The sequence below is a fragment of the Notolepis coatsorum genome (assembly GCF_963971535.1).
Source record: "Notolepis coatsorum genome assembly, chromosome: 5".
Taxonomy (NCBI): Eukaryota; Metazoa; Chordata; class Actinopteri; order Aulopiformes; family Paralepididae; genus Notolepis; species Notolepis coatsorum.
The window spans coordinates 92640998-92662395 of NC_140169.1; the positions used below are offsets into that span (position 1 = coordinate 92640998).

A 21398-nucleotide genomic window follows, 5' to 3' on the forward strand; every position below is an offset into this window, starting at 1 on the left:
CTGAAAGCACTCCCTTGGTGTACAGCTTATAATGGAATATGAGACCGTTCTGCTTCCGTCTCTCAAACCCCCCTCCCTTCCTCCCTCCGTTCAGAATGAAGTCCGAGTCGTACGCATACTATTTCAACACCCTTCCCACCTCCCTCGTGTCAATCATCTTTAATATTTCGTTCCAGATCTTGAGAGGCAATTTGATCCATGGGTTTTCACTCTTCATCAGGCTCCCATCTCCAATCAATGCCTGTATCGCTGCTCCTCTAACCAAGTCACTTTCTATGTCCTTCCATTTTGCATTATACCCAGGATTGCACCAACGCACCAATGTTCTTAGTTGGGCAGCATAATCTAGTTCTATATCAGATTTGACCGTTTTTCATTAGACACTAGTTGCTGTCACAGTGCTGTTGGTAGGTTCTAGTCTCCTCTAGCCCTACAGCTCTGTTTAGTCCAAATGTTCTTTCTTTTCTTTTACATAAAACATGACGACACACAATATAATAATGACAATGGAATGACAATAGAAATAACAAAAATAATAAATACAGGACATACAAATAAAAACCAATTATATTATCACAGGCACCACAAGAGACATTTCCTCCCCCACCCCAGCACCCCCGGACCGCCCAGGACCAACACCCCAACCCCGCTCCGCTGCTAGATAGTGGCCTTGACTTTCTCAGCCGCTGAGACCCACAGCTCAATACTGGCTTGTCCAACCCCAATTACGCGTGCAGTAGAGATTTCCATATATATGATATCCAGTAGTGTCCGAGACCAATTAATCATTGTAAGTTTCTCAGGTTGTTTCCACCTCATGGCTATCAGCTTCTTGGCTGCAGTGACACCCGCCAGAAGGATTATTTTTTGTTGCATGGATGCCGGTATTAATGATATATCATTTAGGAGTAGTGTTGCTGCCGTAAGTGGAATTGTTAGGTTACATATGTTTGAAAGTTGAGTTGTTATGGATTTCCAAAAATGAGCTACTGGTGGGCAATCTGCAGTCATAATATACGGGTCAAAGTTTGATGTTTGAGGCCTCGCTATGAGAAGAGCTGGTGGCCAAGGAAGCACTACATGTCCCTGGTGGTGGGGGCCTTCAACTTTGAAAAGGTAAATATTGGAGATAATGTCAGTTAGTCAATCACCAAGGAGGTCAGGGTCGAGCCTGCATTTTCTGCTTTCATATTTCTCTCTGGATCTCTCACTGTCTGGTTCTCTCTCTCTCTCTGTCAGTATAATACTCTCTCTGTCAGTATAATACTCTCTCTGTCAGTATAATACTCTCTCTGTCAGTATAATACTCTCTGTCAGTATAATACTCTGTCAGTATAATACTCTGTCAGTATAATACTCTGTGCGTCAGTATAATACTCTGTCAGTATAATACTCTGTCACTATAATACTCTCTGTCAGTATAATAATCTGTGTCAGTATAATACTCTGTCAGTATAATACTCTCTGTCAGTATAATACTCTCTCTGTCAGTATAATACTCTGTCAGTATAATACTCTCTGTCAGTATAATACTCTGTCAGTATAATACTCTGTGCGTCAGTATAATACTCTGTCAGTATAATACTCTGTCACTATAATACTCTCTGTCAGTATAATAATCTGTGTCAGTATAATACTCTGTCAGTATAATACTCTCTGTCAGTATAATACTCTGTGTCAGTATAATACTCTGTCAGTATAATACTCTGTCAGTATAATACTCTGTCACTATAATACTCTGTCAGTATAATACTCTGTCAGTATAATACTCTGTCAGTATAATACTCTCTGTCAGTATAATACTCTTGTGTGTCAGTATAATACTCTCTGTCTGTATACTACTCTCTGTCAGTATAATACTCTGTCAGTATAATACTCTGTGCGTCAGTATAATACTCTGTGTGTCAGTATAATACTCTGTCAGTATAATACTCTTGTGTGTCAGTATAATACTCTCTGTCTGTATACTACTCTCTGTCAGTATAATACTCTGTCAGTATAATACTCTGTGCGTCAGTCAGGGTTCGAAATTAACGGGGGCTTGGGGCAAAATGCCCTCGAAAATTGACCAAATGCCCTTGATAATCAGTTAAGCGGGGCAAAAAAAGCCCCCGACAGTTTACTAATTATATATATAATTATATATATGCTCTACAGTGCGTATTTGCCCCTAATAATATGTGTGTGTGCACACCGGAAAAATCATTTACTTGCAGTGCGAGACAGACGAGTGATTGTGAAGATTACAAAACAGCTCCGCTGTTAATAGTTCAGATTGAAACTGGACTGAAATTCAGTTTTTGGGTGGAATGTTTGTTCCAAGGAGGAGGGAGGCGGGGCCCGCTGCGTGTTACAGGGAGATGCTTCCAGGCACTTGAGAGGTGCGAACACAGAGAGAGCGCTCTGCTCTCATCAAGCATTACACTGCTATCTTAACGTTAGCAAGCTAAGCATCTGCATAGCGCGACCCGTGTGCGTCTACCTTAATGATAAGCAAGCAGTGCAAAAATGCGGAAGCATTCGTCACCGCACGCCACTACGGTAAAGCGCCTTTCTTTTCAGGCCCGCTTTGGGAGCTGTCGCGCGGAAATAGGCTGTCTATTGCCATTCTCTTTGACAAACTCTAACCTTAACCAGCTCCTTAACAGCGCCTAAACTTAACCGTTCTAACCTTAACCAACTCCGAAACAATGCCTAACCTTAACCTTAACCTTAACCATGCCTAACCTTAACCATAGAAATTATATTGCCATTCTCTTTGACAAACTCTAACCTTAACCAGCTCCTTAACAGCGCCTAAACTTAACCGTTCTAACCTTAACCAACTCCGAAACAATGCCTAACCTTAACCTTAACCTTAACCATGCCTAACCTTAACCGGCGAAAGAATACATGTTAAAAAAAAAAATCACGTTAAAAAGAAAATATTCGATGGGATTCGAACTCGCCAGCAAACAAGCCATAGGATCCACAGCCATGTAGTCTTGCCAATTGAGCTATTTCTAGATACTGAATAAGGGGCGGTGACTTATATATATTGAGCTCCGCTCGTGTCGAACCAAGGCGGGATCTCATGCGCATGCGCGGGCACCTCGCGCGAGCACGCCGGCGCACGCACGCACCTGAGCGAGCACGCCGCCGCCGGTGCACGCACGGGCGCTGGGCGGCGGAAAATGAAAGGCGCATTACCACACGCCACTACGGTAGAATGCTTCCGCATTCTTGCACTGCTTGCTTATCATTAAGGAAAAGGCGACCCGCGTAACGTTAAGTAACTTGTGTTCGGCGGGGAAAGACCGTTCCATTTGTAACACAACTACAAAGAATAACATCCAAATCCGATCCCGATGCGCATTTCCTTCATTCCACAGCGCTGAGCGCGCAACGTATTTCATTGATCGATCTGGCCAGAGCCTATACTCAGAAACGTTGCGTGTGTGGGGTTTTTCATCAATTTGAAACAAGCCTCTTGACTGTTGGAATTAGGGATGTTAAAAATAAAATATCTAATAATATTATTCAATATTAGACATTCATTGATCCAGAGGCAACCGGTTATTCGTCTGCTATTTGTAGATGTATCAAGAAAACAACACAACTTGCCCTCAGGGACAATAATATTTAATCTATTTAGATAGAGTATGTATGTATTATTTACAGATAATTGAAGGTACGTACCTCAAAACATGAAACCAAGCCATGATGTCACACATCGTGTGTGTGTGTGTTACTTGAACAATTGTCACTGTGCTCCTAAATTTCTGTGTGCTCCTAAATTTGTATTTAGATTTTATTTATTAACATTTTATTTAGGAGCACATGTGCTCCTTGGGAAAAAGGTTAGCGTAGAGCCCTATATATGGAGACATTAACATTACGTTATCAAACATAGGGATGAAGACTGTAAAAAAAAGTGTCAACAATGTTTTATAATCTTTATGTTAATTTTCATTATAAAAATATTGTGCCCCCGAAATACAAAAAAAAGCCCCCGAAAAGCAATTAAGGGGGGCAAAAAAAGCCCTTGAATTTTTTTTTTTATTTCTAACCCTGGCGTCAGTATAATACTCTGTGTGTCAGTATAATACTCTGTCAGTATAATACTCTCTGTCAGTATAATACTCTCTGTCAGTATACTACTCTCTCTGTCAGTATACTACTCTCTCTGTCAGTATAATACTCTTGTGTGTCAGTATAATACTCTGTGTCAGTATAATACTCTGTGTGTCAGTATAATACTCTCTGTCAGTATACTACTCTGTGTGTCAGTATAATACTCTGTGTGTCAGTATAATACTCTGTCAGTATAATACTCTGTCAGTTTGTGTCAGTATAATACTCTCTGTCAGTATAATACTCTGTCAGTATAATACTCTCTGTCAGTATAATACTCTGTCAGTATAATACTCTGTCAGTATAATACTCTGTCAGTATAATACTCTGTCAGTATAATACTCTCTGTCAGTATAATACTCTGTCAGTATACTACTCTGTGTCAGTATAATACTATGTGTGTCAGTATACTACTCTGTGTGTCAGTATAATACTCTGTGTGTCAGTATAATACTCTGTCAGTATACTACTCTCTGTCAGTATACTACTCTCTGTCAGTATAATACTCTGTCAGTATAATACTCTGTCAGTATAATACTCTGTCAGTATAATACTCTCTGTCAGTATACTACTCTGTGTCAGTATACTACTCTGTGTCAGTATTATACTACTCTGTGTGTCAGTATAATACTCTGTGTCAGTATAATACTCTGTCAGTATTATACTCTGTCAGTATAATATTCTGTGTGTCAGTATACTACTCTGTGTGTCAGTATAATACTCTCTGTCAGTATAATACTCTGTTAGTATAATACTCTGTGTCAGTATACTACTCTCTGTCAGTATACTACTCTATGTGTCAGTGTAATACTATGTGTGTCAGTATAATACTCTCTGTCAGTATAATACTCTCTGTCAGTATAATATTCTCTCTGTCAGTATAATACTCTGTGTGTCAGTATATTACTCTCTGTCAGTATAATACTCTTGTCAGTATATTACTCTCTATGTGTCAGTATACTACTCTATGTCAGTATAATACTCTGTCAGTATACTACTCTGTCTCTTATTAATGGATGGACAATAGAGGACAGATAATAAAATAAAAAGGTGGAATAAAATAAAATGGAATATGCTTCAGGGTTCTTGAGGCGTACAGGTCCTTAGAGAGATGGCAGATTGCAGCCGATCACCTTCTCAGCAGAGTGAATAACACGCTGCAGCTTGCCCTTGTCCTTGTCCTTGGCTGCAGCGTACCATACTGTGATGGAGGAGGTGAGGATGGACTCAATGATGGCTGTGTAAAAGTGCACCATCATCTTTGGCAGGTTGAATTTTTTTCAGCTGCCGCAGGAAGAACATCCTCTGCTGTTCTTTCTTAATGAGGGAGCTGATGTTCAGCTCCCACTTGAGGTCATGGGAGATGATGATTCACAAGAAGCGGAAAGACTCCACAGGTGTCCACTGGGGAGTCACACAGGGTGGGGTTGAGTGGGGCTGGGGTCCTTCTGTAGTCCATAACCATCTCCAGTGTCATAAGAGCGTTGAGCTCCAGATTGTTCTGGCTGCACCAGATCACCAGATGGTCAATTTCCCACCTGTAGGCGGACTCATCCCCACCAGAGATGAGTCCAATGAGGGTCGTGTCGTCCGCAAACTTCAGCAGCTTGACTGACTGGTGACTGGAGGTGCAGCTGTTAGTATACAATGAGAAGAGAAGAGGGGAAAGAACACAGCCTTGGGGGCGTCTCTACTTTTCGTAGCTCCATTTCTGCAGACCCCTCTCTGATTGGTTGAGCTCCATTTCTGCAGCCCCCTCTCTGATTGGTTGAGCGAAGCCCCTCTCTGATTGGTTTAGCTCGTCACACGGTAAAAGGCGGATGTAATGTTATCATACTGTACTACCAGATTCGCGTATAACGTTATTTCGCGTGACTTCGCGGTTTATTCATAACGTTATGCACATTTCACAACACAGCCAGCTGTCAGAAACTGTACATTGTAACGTTATGTTATTTCGCGGTTTATTCACATAACGTTATTTCACGTGACAAGTTCAACACAGCCCAGCTGTCAGAAACTGTACATTGAGGGAGTTTGATTGAATCACTAGTGTTTACACTCCCCACTTACTGTAACTGTACCATGACGCACTCCCCACTTACTGTAACTGTACCATGTTCTACATATAACCTCATCTCATGCACCTTGTTGTGTATCCTGTTTATTTTTCCTCATTATTATATTCAGAGTTAATTATATTGTTTACACTGTCTTTCCTGCCCATTTGATGTTCCCAAATCATATTCAGAAAGTATCACAGAGACTTCTATTGACCAAGGAATTAGTTATTATTAGTAAAACACAACATTTCCGTAGCAATTGACCACCAGACTCTTTCTCTTAAGGCATTAACTGGGTTAATTAATATAAATGTTATATTGTAACTGTCTAGTTACACATTGGTTCCGAAACATGTATGTTCCAGGCTGCAATTAAAACTTTGAATCTGAGAGAGCTCTGGTCAGCGAGGCCGGCGATGCAAGCAATTATTATTGGTTTTTAATGACAAACCAATTACATAATCCAACATATGTGTAAAGGCACACACAACATATTCCAGTTAACGGTATATTTTTTTAATGATTCGTTATGGCGTAATGAATACTTCCATGCATATAAATTGCGTTCGCGACCTCCATGTTTTGGGGCTATTCATCAGAAAACTCGGATCCGGGATTCGGCTCCCATCCGTCGGGCAAGAACTGGGTTTTCAGCCTCTCTCTCTGGAGCTTAACGGAGTTTCGACTCCTGGCTAGAGGAGCTTGTCGCGGCTCATGCGCGCGCTCGGCCAATCAGAGAGGGGTCTGCAGAAATGGGCTCCAACCAATCAGAGAGGGGTCTGCAGAAATGGAGCTACGAAAAGTAGAGACGCGCCTTGGGGGGGGAACCCCTGCTGATGGTACGGGAGTCAGGTGTGTTTTCCTAGTCTCATGTGCTGCTTCCTGTCAGACAGGAAGTCTGTGATCCAGCTGCAGGTGGAATCGGGCACTCTCGGCTGGGAGAGCTTGTCCTGTATCGGGGCCGGGATGAGTGTATTGAAGGCAGAGCTGAAATCCACAAACAGGATCCTGGCGGAGTCCAGGTGCTGGAGGACTAAGTGGAGTGCCATGTTGACACCGTCTACAGACCTGTTGGCTCTGTAGGGGGTCCAGGAGAGGGTCTGTTATTGATTTAAGGTGTTTAAGCACAAGGCACTCAAAAGACTTCATCACCACAGAGGTCAGGGCGATGGGTCTGTAGTAATTTAGTCCACTGGGCCTTGGCTTTTTGGGGACAGGGATTATGGTGGATGTTTTGAAGCAGGCTGGCACGTGGCCATGTCTCCAGTGAGGTGTTGAAGATGTCTGTGAACGGGTGGATGGAGAGACAGAGTCTGGTCCTGTTGCTTGGGCATAAAAAAAATATTGTTTGTTTCCTGTTGGTTGTCAGTCGGTTTGGTGTAGACAGTGGCGCTGCTGGCTCTCCGGCTAGTGACGTCACTGGCGCGCCGGCTGTTGTGGAGGGGGGGGGGCAACCGCGGGGGGGCGGGGACGCTCTCTCGTTGTCGGAACACAGTGTGAGAAGAGCATTTATGCAGGTGAACACCAGGAAGGCTGCTGGCCCAGATGGCCCCACACTCTCTTCCCAGGAGCAGTCGCATTTTTATCTCCTCTCCCTCCTCCAGAGAAACACCTCAAGGCCTCTCTCTTATCGGTTTGGAGACGTCCGTACCAGCCCTTACAGCTCGTTTCACCGGAGCCTAGATCTGCACTCGCTGGAAACGCTCAGACATTTTGACCTTTTCTTCTTTTTCTTCTTTCTTTTTTACAACAGAATCCTCAACTCAACTCGACTTTTGACCGTAATATGGATCTAATAAGCTGGGCTTTTACAGCGATTGATCGCATATTCTCTACAAGGAAGCAGAATGCGGATGACCCATTATGCCCTCTTGGGAGCTCAGGCGGGATACACCATAAATTCATACGGGACCTGGCTCGCAATATGCTTTTTCCCGCTGGAGATAAACGACGTTGAGGACGTATATCTTCTAATTGTCATGCTGCTCGGCCTGGGCTCCGTCAGCTGCTGGATCTGGTACTGCCTGAAGCTAATTCGGAAGAAGTTGATTTCCCTGGCCAGGGATCTGGCCGGGATCAAGGAAAACCTAATGGAACTGTTTAAGAAAATCGCTGACCTAGTACCCTGCGCGGTGATGAACAATTGAGCTCCAAGACCATGTTGGAAAGAGGCGAACTCTACCACGTAGACGAACAGTCATGCTTGAAGACAATTCTTGAGAGACTTGCTTCTAACCATGCAGAGGAACTTTCGCGGTCACAGGCCATACTGGATATCACGTCGGAAATTAGGGACGTGAAAATAAAGATGCCACCGTACCGTAATAGGGGATACGACGATGGTGACGATGATTAGACAAAATTGACCTGATTCTGACCATATGCGGCATTTCTGCCTCGAGCTGCATGTTATCACCCCCCCCCCCCCTCCCCCTTCCCACACCCTCCTTATCCTTTCTGCTGTGGAACGAACCGAGGCCAAGGTCAACACGGAGGAGTTGACTCTCCGGCGATGTGTGATTTCTGGGAAAGAGACAAACTGTACTGTCTGGAAGCGATAAGATTGATGAGGCCCCCCCTACCCCCACCCCTCCCCCCATCCGCCCCTGTTGTTGTAACTCAACTGGCGCCATACGCCGTGGCAGGCTGCCTCTGATGCGCGTCGGTGGGGGCCCCCTTGACTGCTCCACAACCAAATTCCTTACCCGAATCTCCAATGCCCCCCCCCCCCCCGCTCCACTCCGCCCCCCCTCCAGTTCACCAGGCGCGATCCACTGTGTTTCTACATGGTGGAATGCAGCCGACTATCGCATACAGTGTCTCAGGCCTCCTGTAATGATGACATGTGTCAACAAATGTACATGTCTGTTGAATTTATGCTGTGCCATTGTTACTGTAAAAATGTAATGATTGTGTTGTTGTTAATATCATTAATGAGACGTTGAGCTGTATGTGTGTGTCACGAATTTCCCCAAGGGGATTAATAAAGGAATATCTTATCTTATAACGGGACGCATACTCAAGTCCTGTGCCAACCAGCTGGCCCCAGTGTTCACCGCCATATTTAATCAATCCCTGGCGGAGTCAGTGGTCCCTGCCTGCTTCAAGATGTCTACCATCATCCCTGTACCGAAGAAACCCTCCCCAACATGTCCAAATGACTACAGACCGGTGGCACTCACCTCTGTGGTCATGAAATGTTTCGAGAGGCTGGTCAAGGACCACATTTGTGCCTCCCTCCCCAGTGATATGGACCCTATGCAATTTGCATACAGGACAAACAGGTCCACCGACGACGCGGTCTCCCAGGTACTGCACAGCACCCTCTCGCACCTTGACCGTCAGAAGGGGGGCTATGTGAGACTGTTGTTCATTGACTACAGCTCAGCGTTCAACACCATAGTCCCCACCAGACTGGTGGACAAGCTGATCGAGCTAGGTCTGAGCTCCGCCCTGAGCGCCTGGGTGCTGGACTTTCTGAGCGAAAGACCCCAGGCGGTCAGGGTGGGGGGTCAGACCTCCAACACCATCACCCTGAGCATCGGGTCCCCCCAGGGCTGTGTTCTGAGCCCCCTGCTGTACTCACTCTACACACACGATTGTGTGGCCAAGTTCAGCTCCAACTCCATAGTGAAGTTTGCAGACGACACGGTGGTGGTGGGGCTGATCTCGGACAACGACGAGAAGGCCTACCGGGAGGAGGTTGAGGTACTGGAACGCTGGTGCCAGGACAACAGCCTGCTCCTGAACATTGGTAAAACCAAGGAGCTGATCGTGGATTATAGGAGAGGACAGCAGGAGACGCACACACCACTGATGATTAACGGGGCTACCGTGGACAGGGTGAGCAGCTTTAAGTACCTGGGGGTCCACATCTCAGAGGACCTGACATGGTCAACACACATAGACACAGTAGTAAAGAAGGCGAAACAGCGCCTCTACCACCTGAGACAGTTAAGGAAGTTCAGAATATCGGGGAAGATACTCCAGTCCTTCTACTCAGGAGCTGTAGAGAGCATCCTGACCGGAAACATCACTGCCTGGTATGGAAACAGCACGGCACAGGACAAGAAGGCCCTACAAAGAGTGGTGCGCTCAGCCGAGCGTACCACGGGTATTGCACTACCCCCCCTGCAGGTTCTATACAACAAGAGGTGCAAATCCAGAGCCTGCAGGATAATGAAAGACCCTCACCACCCCAATAACAGCCTGTTTCAGCTGCTGAGGTCAGGCAGACGCCTGCGAACCCCAGCTACTAGGACAGAGCGGCTTAGGCTCAGCTTCTTCCCCCAGGCCATCAGAGCCCTGAACAATGAACATTGAGTGCTCAGAACACTGAACTATCCACACACAAGCACACATGAACACACACACGACACGCACGCTGTGCACGCTCACACACGAGCAGCCACTTAACACTTTAACATGAGCGGGTGCTCACCCTGTCCACGGAGCGGGCACACACTCATGTCGCACACACGCACACTTATGGCCAAAAGGAAAGGACACTTTAAATTAGAATAACGGGAACAGTGTATTGCACTACCAAAGCTAACTAGCATGTCCCATATGCTCTGTAAATAACTATGTACAGATACCGAGATGTCACTCCATGTTACCTGTTACCCGTTTACTGCACAAAGTTTTTTTTTTAATTTTTTTTATTCTATTATATGTTGTACCACTGTATTGCACATCGTTGCGGGCAAGACCACCCGCATTTCATTGTATACCTGTATGCCGTGACAATTAAAACTCTTGACTTGACTTGTTAAGGCCATGGGTAGGTAGGGAATTTATTTTATTTAATTTTTTTATTTTATTCTTTTCCACGGCGACTATGGATAGGGAATTTCTTTATTTAATTAAAATGTTCACAACAACATGGATGCATGTACTCTGCCAGCATGTTTAATATCCATAATACTAAAGGTTTGACTAAGATTTCTATGAAACTTTTTTTTTTTTTTTTTTTTTTTTAAACTATAATATATATTGGGTCGCACCTAAATCGGCAGGGTCGGTCGGCAACCGGAAACAAACCATTATTTTTGTTAGGCCCTGCCGGGGTTTCTGTCTCTTAACCACTTATGGATAATACCCCACATCTAGCGTAAAACGCCTGACAATTACATACCCAAAGTAATTTGTGATATTTATTATATTTTATACTTATATAGCACATGCATGAGTCTGGTCTCTCTTGAAAAAGGTAACATTCTGAAGTGTCTTACACAATAATATCTCGTGATGCAGTTGGACCATGGCCTGGTTGCCTGGATTACTGATTACCATCAGACTGCAGGGACTGCAGTAGACTTAGGATAGGAGGACAGAGTTAGGTTCTGTGTATTATACCAGAGCAGACGTAGTATAAAGTTATGTATATTTGTACCAGGGTAGACTTAGGATAGAGGTACGTCTGTATATTTATAGGTTGTATTTACGCACATATTCATGTTATTCATAGAGTATACATATTATTACATTATTCATGGAGTATACAGATTTATATCATTCATAGAGTATACATAATGTTTCACTTATTCACTAGAGATCCAGTGCAGATGTCAAGGGCAAGCAGCCCTGTGTTTATTTTATCTGTATTTTATTATATTTATATTATTATTATTATTATTATTATTATTATTATTGTTGTTGTTGTTGTTGTTGTTGTTGTTGTTGTTGTTGTTGTTATTATTATTATCCTAGCTTGTTTATTTTATCTTTAATTTATTATATTTATATTATTATTATTATCCTAGCTTGTTTATTTTATCTTTATTATATTTATATTGTAATTATTATTATTATCATAGCTTGTTTATTTTATTTATTTGATCTTAGAATGTTATTTGGACACATTTCACATTCATCTCCAATATTGCATGTAGCCTTCTGAGATTTGGATATTACACTACTAGGCCATATTGTGAATTTGATTATTTAAAATGATTGTGCAGCCCTATCTAATCTCGCTCTCTCTCTCTCTCTCTCTCTCTCTCTCCTCTCTCTCTTCCCCCCCCCCCCCCCCCACGAAGGACCATGAACACGTATCATATGAGCACCATTAAGCTGAGGTAGTGTGTTTGCATATGGGCTGATGATCTGTGTTTCTGTTTCTCTCCCTCCTGAAGGACCATGATGTTCCAGAGGATAAGATCTTCCTACTGTCTCTGCTGATGGCTGAGATGGGGGTCCACTCCGTGGCCTACGCCTTCCCCAAGGTCCGCATCATCACCACGGCCGTCGACAAGGAGGTGAACGATGAGTTCCACATCATACCAGGCATCGGTGAGACATATCTTCTGTTATTACATCATACCAGGCATCGGTGAGACATATGTCTTCTGTTATTACATCATACCAGGCATCGGTGAGACATATCTTCTATTATTACATCATACCAGGCATCGGTGAGACATCTTCTATTATTACATCATACCAGGCATCGGTGAGACATATCTTCTGTTATTACATCATACCAGGCATCGGTGAGACATATCTTCTGTTATTACATCATACCAGGCATCGGTGAGACATATCTTCTGTTATTACATCATACCAGGCATCGGTGAGACATATCTTCTATTATTACATCATACCAGGCATCGGTGAGACATCTTCTATTATTACATCATACCAGGCATCGGTGAGACATATCTTCTGTTATTACATCATACCAGGCATCGGTGAGACATATCTTCTATTATTACATCATACCAGGCATCGGTGAGACATATCTTCTATTATTACATCATACCAGGCATCGGTGAGACATAAGTCTTCTGTTATTAGGAGTAGGTTTTCTCTCTCTTCTTCTCTTCATCTAACCTCTCTTCTTCTCTTCATCTAACCTCTCTTCTTCTAACCTCTCTTCTTCTCTTCATCTAACCTCTCTTCCTCTCTTCTTCTAACCTCTCTTCTTCTCTTCTTCTAACCTCTCTTCTTCTCTTCATCTAACCTCTCTTCTTCTAACCTCTCTTCTTCTCTTCTTCTAACCTCTTCTTCTCTTCATCTAACCTCTCTTCTTCTCTTCATCTAACCTCTCTTCTACTCTTCTTCTAACCTCTCTTCTACTCTTCATCTAACCTCTCTTCTTCTAACCTCTCTTCTTCTAACCTCTCTTCTTCTCTTCTTCTAACCTCTCTTCTTCTCTTCTTCTAACCTCTCTTCTACTCTTCATCTAACCTCTCTTCTTCTAACCTCTCTTCTTCTAACCTCTCTTCTTCTCCTTCTAACCTCTCTTCTTCTCTTCTTCTAACCTCTCTTCTTCTAACCTCTTCTTCTCTTCTTCTAACCTCTCTTCTTCTCTTCATCTAACCTCTCTTCTTCTAACCTCTCTTCTTCTCTTCTTCTAACCTCTCTTCTTCTAACCTCTTCTTCTCTTCTTCTAACCTCTCTTCTTCTCTTCATCTAACCTCTCTTCTTCTAACCTCTCTTCTTCTCTTCTTCTAACCTCTCTTCTTCTAACCTCTCTTCTTCTCTTCTTCTAACCTCTCTTCTTCTCTTCTTCTAACCTCTCTTCTTCTAACCTCTTCTTCTCTTCTTCTAACCTCTCTTCTTCTCTTCATCTAACCTCTCTTCTTCTCTTCTTCTAACCTCTTCTTCTCTTCTTCTAACCTCTCTTCTTCTCTTCATCTAACCTCTCTTCTTCTCTTCATCTAACCTCTCTTCTTCTCTTCTAACCTCTTCTTCTCTTCTTCTAACCTCTCTTCTTCTCTTCATCTAACCTCTCTTCTTCTCTTCTTCTAACCTCTCTTCTTCTCTTCATCTAACCTCTCTTCTTCTCTTCTTCTAACCTCTCTTCTTCTCTTCATCTAACCTCTCTTCTTCTCTTCTTCTAACCTCTCTTCTTCTCTTCATCTAACCTCTCTTCTTCTCTTCTTCTAACCTCTCTTCTTCTAACCTCTCTTCTTCTCTTCATCTAACCTCTTCTTCTCTTCATCTAACCTCTCTTCTTCTCTTCATCTAACCTCTCTTCTTCTCTTCTTCTAACCTCTCTTCTTCTCTTCATCTAACCTCTCTTCTTCTAACCTCTCTTCTTCTAACCTCTCTTCTTCTCTTCATCTAACCTCTCTTCTTCTAACCTCTCTTCTTCTCTTCTTCTAACCTCTCTTCTTCTCTTCATCTAACCTCTCTTCTTCTAACCTCTCTTCTTCTCTTCTTCTAACCTCTCTTCTACTCTTCATCTAACCTCTCTTCTTCTCTTCATCTAACCTCTCTTCTTCTAACCTCTCTTCTACTCTTCATCTAACCTCTCTTCTTCTCTTCTTCTAACCTCTTCTTCTCTTCTTCTAACCTCTCTTCTTCTCTTCTTCTCTTCTCTCTTCTTCTCTTCTTCTAACCTCTCTTCTTCTCTTCTTCTAACCTCTCTTCTTCTCTTCATCTAACCTCTTCTCTTCATCTAACCTCTCTTCTTCTCTTCTTCTAACCTCCCTTCTTCTAACCTCTCTTCTTCTCTTCATCTAACCTCTCTTCTTCTCTTCTTCTAACCTCCCTTCTTCTAACCTCTCTTCTTCTCTTCTTCTAACCTCTCTTCTTCTAACCTCTCTTCTTCTCTTCATCTAACCTCTTCTTCTCTTCATCTAACCTCTCTTCTTCTCTTCTTCTAACCTCCCTTCTTCTAACTTCTCTTCTTCTAACCTCTCTTCTCTTCATCTAACCTCTCTTCTTCTAACCTCTTTTTCTAACCTCTCTTCTTCTCTTCTTCTCTTCTTCTTCTCTTCATCTAACCTCTCTTCTTCTCTTCATCTAACCTCTCGTCTTCTCTTCATCTAACCTCTCTTCTTCTAACCTCTCTTCTTCTCTTCTTCTAACCTCTCTTCTTCTAACCTCTCTTCTTCTCTTCATCTAACCTCTCTTCTTCTCTTCATCTAACCTCTCTTCTTCTCTTCTTCTAACCTCTCTTCTTCTCTTCATCTAACCTCTCTTCTTCTCTTCTTCTAACCTCTCTTCTTCTCTTCATCTAACCTCTCTTCTTCTCTTCATCTAACCTCTCTTCTTCTCTTCATCTAACCTCTCTTCTTCTCTTCATCTAACCTCTTCATCCAACCTCTCTTCTTCTCTTCATCCAACCTCTCTTCTTCTCTTCATCAAACCTCTCTTCTCTTCATCCAACCTCTCTTCTTCTCTTCATCAAACCTCTCTTCTCTTCATCTAACCTCTCTTCTTCTCTTCATCAAACCTCTCTTCTCTTCATCTAACCTCTCTTCTTCTCTTCTTCTAACCTCTCTTCATCCAACCTCTCTTCTTCTCTTCATCAAACCTCTCTTCTCTTCATCAAACCTCTCTTCTCTTCTTCTAACCTCTCTTCTCTTCATCAAACCTCTCTTCTCTTCATCTAACCTCTCTTCTCTTCTGATCTCTTCACCTGACTTCCCCTCTCCTCCTTCAGGTAATTTTGGAGATCGCTACTTTGGAACAGATGCTCCCTCAGACTGGTACGAGAGCGATGAAGGGATGGACTGCTGAAGAGAGAGAGAAGAGAAGTGAGGAATGAACTGCTGAAGAGAGAAGGGTGGAAAAGCGAGGGGGTGGGGGTGTGGGGTCGGTCAGGGGTCATCACACAATGCACTTAGCCATACCTGCTGCAACTGAAGGGATTCCATGAGATGGCTCCAGGAGCCTGAGGCGCATCATCATCCTGTCACAGTCCAGCTCTGCTCTCTCCCCAGGGGGGCCAGCCCATAGAACTAGTTACCCTAGAATGGGTCTGCCGATTGGAACGTGGAAACGGATTGGAGTTCACCATTAGGTCAATGTGACTTCTATTAAATTTGATATAATGGATTTTTTTATAGAAGGCGAGACACTGCAGGTGAATAGTCAAATATACTTTTTTTGTTGATTTTGAGATTTTGTTATATTTTGCTTCCTAAACATGTCTTCTATGAAACTAGTGACAATAAAACGTCAATAACACACATTTAGTTGTTTATTTTACATCATTTCGCCTTATTGCATCCATAAATGTGCACATATTTAATGGGGAAGTGCCTCATTTGCATATATAAACATAAATTTCAGAAAACTTGCAATATATTTTTTCTTAGTTTATATGTACATAACAAATTGGGAAAGTTTCATAGTGATATCTATTCAAATATTTTTTGCCTATTAGGGGGTACTACACTGTACTACACTGTTTGTAGCCTGTGTGTAGTTCTGTTCAGTTCAATAACATCATTATTATTCAGTTATCAGGCATGTGTTTAGGTTGTCTATTACTAATGGTTTGATTAGGTATTGTGTTTGTAAATATCTGTTTAAAAAAAAAAGTATGGCATTTTACAATACAGAACTTTGAAGGCGTTTTCCCAAAAATGAGTTTTAAGAGTTTTTCCTCATACTCTGAGCCAGAAATCTCCACTTCAGTAGCACTCACATACACCAAACCTTCCAGTTCTATTAATATCTATGTTCTGAAGGTATTTACAGAAGGGTTTGTTGATATCGCATTCATACCCTGATTTATATCACATTTTATTCCTAAAAACATGGCGAAATATGGAATTTTACCATAAAAATGGACTGAATGGAGTATTTTCTGATTTATGGAGTGATACAAAGAGATATCCAAAATCCCCTCTGTAATAACCTTTGGCTCTAATATGTCAACAAAATGAAACTATAATTTTGAAAATGGCTTTATCCAATGTTCAGATTTCTGTCCTGGAATTATATGCAAATTAGTGCATATTTAAGTAGATCATGCCTCATTTGCATATTTAAACATACAATTTCAGAAAACTTGTAATACAAAAAAGTCTTGTCTTAATATAAGTAATCAACTGGGGAAGTTTCATTGTGATATCTATTAGTTAATTTTTTTACCCTATTCACCTGCAGTGTCTCCCCTTAATGGAACATTTCCATTCAAGCCAGAGAGTTTTTTTTTCTTTTTTTTTTTTCTTTTTTTTTAATCTATAGAAATTGGATGGATGTGTCCATTGTTTTCAATGGAATCCAAACTGGTATATCTTACTTGAATCTCTATTTCTCTGTTGTCCTGATGGGTCAAAGGTCAAAGTGCTCGAGATAACCTCCTGAGGAGGGTCGATGTCATGATGTTGCTGTCGAGCCATTCCTCCCGATGAGAGATGAAGAGGTTCTTGGCTGAACGTGCCAATTTCTACTTTACCATAGACATCCAGGCACATATTGGACCATATCGTACAAGTTGGAGCTGTTCTGAACATCTTGACGCTGGATTTATGTTTTTTTCTGACCTGTAGATCCAGTGAAAAACGCAGATAAACAAACATGACGTGGCACCAATGATGGTGCGTGTCTGTAAAAGTCCTGCCCAGTGCCCACTCATCCCATTGTCCTGCCCAGTGCCCACTCATCCCATTGTCCTGCCCAGTGCCCACTCATCCCATTGTCCTGCCCAGTGCCCACTCATCCCATTGGTGCTGTCTGTAAAGGTCCTGCCCAGTGCCCACTCATCCCATTGGTGCTGTCAATGCGCCACCTTCCTTTATTGGGGTATCTTCGGTCATAACCATTCAGTCCAACGGTGATTTGATTTCAATTGGATCATCAATTGACAGATAAAAGTGACAACTGTCTCCCCTCGTAATAACTGAATGTGTGTAATCAAAATATAATTAGCTCATAGTGTTGTGTTCCTAAAGGAATTAAACAGATCAACACGTTAATTGATTGATTTAGACACTCACAGATTAATGTATTCCTGCATTCATATAGATGTGTCACACTGCATCTATAAAAAAAAAAAAAAAAAACATTTAACACCCCTAATATCGCCTCGATCAGAACTGGGCTGAGAGTCCCTAACCCTATTATCCTATAACCCTAACCCTAATATCTCCTCAATCAGAACTGGGCTGAGAGTCCCTAACCCTATTATCCTATAACCCTAACCCTAATATCTCCTCAATCAGAACTGGGCTGAGAGTCCCTAACCCTATTATCCTATAACCCTAACCCTAATATCTCCTCAATCAGAACTGGGCTGAGAGTCCCTAACCCTATTATCCTATAACCCTAACCCTAATATCTCCTCAATCAGAACTGGGCTGAGAGTGGATGATGGAAGAGCTGATCTAGCTATCCAGTGATTAAATTACTTGATTGATTGATTTCTTGTATTCATGGTGCTGGTGCAGCAGGATCTGTGAAGCCAGGATGTTTGGAGATGATTGATTGATTGATTGATTGATTGATTGACTGACTTATTTGTCAATATAGACTGACCCTTTTATTGACGACCCCTTGGCTTACGGTGGCCAGACCTAGTCCAGCTTCACCTTCAGGGATAACTTAGTTAGTTAGTTAGTTAGTTAGTTAGTTACAAAAACGACAAATGGCACAGGGCAAGGAGAAGCAGCACAGGTAGAGCCCATAGTACACAACCTTCCAGGACATAAACACAGACAAGTCACAGACGTATGTCCTCTGTTGTCGTCTAATCTACAGGACGGCTAATACACCAGACATACAGAGTAATTGGGTTAATCCGTAAGAGCCGTTAATTGACGAGAGCTGCTCTAGAATCACAACCCAGTATCACAGAAAACGGATACTTTGTCATCGATGCTTCAAGTATATTGGCTTTTTTACCGATACCGATATACCGATATTGTCCAACTCTTAATTTCCGATACCGATATCAACCGATACCGATATATGCAGGGTCCCCCCCCCCCCCCCCCCCCCCCCCAAAAACGGAATAATTTCAGGTAATTAACATATCTCTTGTTGTGGAATTAACACAACATTATGCATACTTTTGAGAATAAATAAAATCAGAATTTGTTCTTACTTGCTTGCCTGGGTAAATAAAGGTTATAGAAATGTAAAAAAATTAAATAAATACCGATATTTTCCGATATCACATTTTAATGGCGATATCGGCCGATAATATCGGTAGGTCGATAATATCGGACATCCCTATTAAATATACATCTCATCAATACTACAAGTACGTGGTCACAGTTAAATGGAAAGAGAAACCCAGGAGTTGGCAACAAGGATAGTTTTGCCTGTGGCCTACACTACTACACACACATTCTACCCCATGTAGGCTATTTTATACAGCTGTGAGACGATTAACATCGCCTTAACAAGTTAATCGCATGATTAATTGAAAAAGGCTGTGATTAATTGAGATGAACACAATTAGAGAAATATAAGAATGTTTACTCCTGTAGGGGCTTGTGGTAATAAAGAAATGCATGACAGAATCTTGTAATTATAATCTCTGCAGTTCAATAGACCAGGGGATGTCTGGTCATCATTCTGCTGGTTAGCATGTGAGTTGGTTAAGATGTCTGGTCATCATTCTGCTGGTTAGCATGTGAGAGAGTTAGTTAGGATGTCTGGTCATCATTCTGCTGGTTAGCATGTGAGAGAGTTAGTTAGGATGTCTGGTCATCATTCTGCTGGTTAGCATGTGAGAGAGTTAGTTAAGATGTCTGGTCATCATTCTGCTGGTTAGCATGTGAGAGAGTTAGTTAAGATGTCTGGTTATCATTCTGCTGGTTAGCATGTGAGAGAGTTAGTTAAGATGTCTGGTCATCATTCTGCTGGTTAGCATGTGAGAGTTACCGTAATTTTCACACTATAAGCCGCAGCAGCTAAATTGAATGATGTGTACATATATAAGCCGCACTGGACTATAAGCCGCAGGTGTTTTAATGTTTAATTACCATATGTAAGGGTTTGTGCACAGAGGGGATTGTCGGGAAAGAGATGGCTGTTTGAGGAAGCTCCCATTTATTAAAATTTGTTTAAACAGGAACGATAGCCAGTTAGCCAGCGCCGGGTACATATAGGTACCAACGTTAGCTCTCATAATGATAGCCAGTTAGCCAGCGCCGGGTACATATAGGTACCAACGTTAGCTCTCATAACGATAGCCAGTTAGCCAGCGCCAGGTACATATAGGTACCAACGTTAGCTCTCATAACGATAGCCAGTTAGCCAGCGCCAGGTACATATAGGTACCAACGTTAGCTCTCATAATGATAGCCAGTTAGCCAGCGCCGGGTACATATAGGTACCAACGTTAGCTCTCATAACGATAGCCAGTTAGCCAGCGCCAGGTACATATAGGTACCAACGTTAGCTCTCATAACGATAGCCAGTTAGCCAGCGCCAGGTACATATAGGTACCAACGTTAGCTCTCATAACGATAGCCAGTTAGCCAGCGCCAGGTACATATAGGTACCAACGTTAGCTCTCATAACCATAGCCAGTTAGCCAGCGCCAGGTACATATAGGTACCAACGTTAGCTCTCATAACGATAGCCAGTTAGCCAGCGCCGGGTACATATAGGTACCAACGTTAGCTCTCATAACGATAGCCAGTTAGCCAGCGCCGGGTACATATAGGTACCAACGTTAGCTCTCATAACGATAGCCAGTTAGCCAGCGCCAGGTACATATAGGTACCAACGTTAGCTCTCATAACGATAGCCAGTTAGCCAGCGCCGGGTACAGTAGGTACCAACGTTAGCTCTCATAACGATAGCCAGTTAGCCAGCGCAGGGTACAGTAGGTACCAACGTTAGCTCTAATTTTTTTTTGATCCACTTTTTCTCCCATTTTCTATATTTTTCTCCCATCCCAATTTCGTAACATCCAATTCAACCCTCCCCTGTCACGAACGCTGTTTCTTGCCTCCCACAAGCCGGCTGCAATGTGGACTAAGTCATACATAGCACAAGTCCCCTCCGGTACTTGAGGTAACAGCAGTCGCATCTTTTCACCTGCGCAGCTCGATCTCTCAGTGGCGAGGAGTAACGCGTGGGAGGCTCACGCTGCCCCCGACACTTCCTGATTCTACTGCGCAGGCGCACCAACCGACCTGTAGGAGTCGCTGTCCACAACGCCCCCGATCCCCACCCATCAGTTTCCCACCCCCTAATACGGCCAATGTGTATTAGTACGGACGACCAGCTAAACTGAAAGCAAATGTGGAGCGCTGGGCTCGAACAGGCAAGCCCAGCGTCTCCAGATTTCGTGGCGAGCGTCTTGCCCACTACGCACCAACGTTAGCTCTCATAACGATAGCCAGTTAGCCAGCGCCGGGTACAGTAGGTACCAACGTTAGCTCTCATAACGATAGCCAGTTAGCCAGCGCCGGGTACAGTAGGTACCAACGTTAGCTCTCATAACGATAGCCAGTTAGCCAGCACCTGCAAAATCCAATGCCAAACTGATGATATCAGGAGCTATTAGTAGCTAGATAA

General features: G+C 42.8%; 1 protein-coding gene across 1 annotated transcript in view; it reads left to right on the forward strand.

Moving 5' to 3' along the window:
* LOC311228051 (uridine-cytidine kinase-like 1) overlaps positions 1–20116 on the forward strand; it is an 84838-nt gene extending 64722 nt beyond the window's left edge. Inside the window, exons 14-16 of the mRNA XM_084313952.1 lie at positions 12314–12470; positions 15574–15667; positions 17202–20116. Coding sequence (XP_084170078.1) covers positions 12314–12470; positions 15574–15650 — 234 coding nt within the window. The 3' untranslated portion in view covers positions 15651–15667; positions 17202–20116. The remainder of the gene's footprint in view (positions 1–12313; positions 12471–15573; positions 15668–17201) is intronic.
* The last annotated feature ends 1282 nt before the right edge of the window (positions 20117–21398 follow it).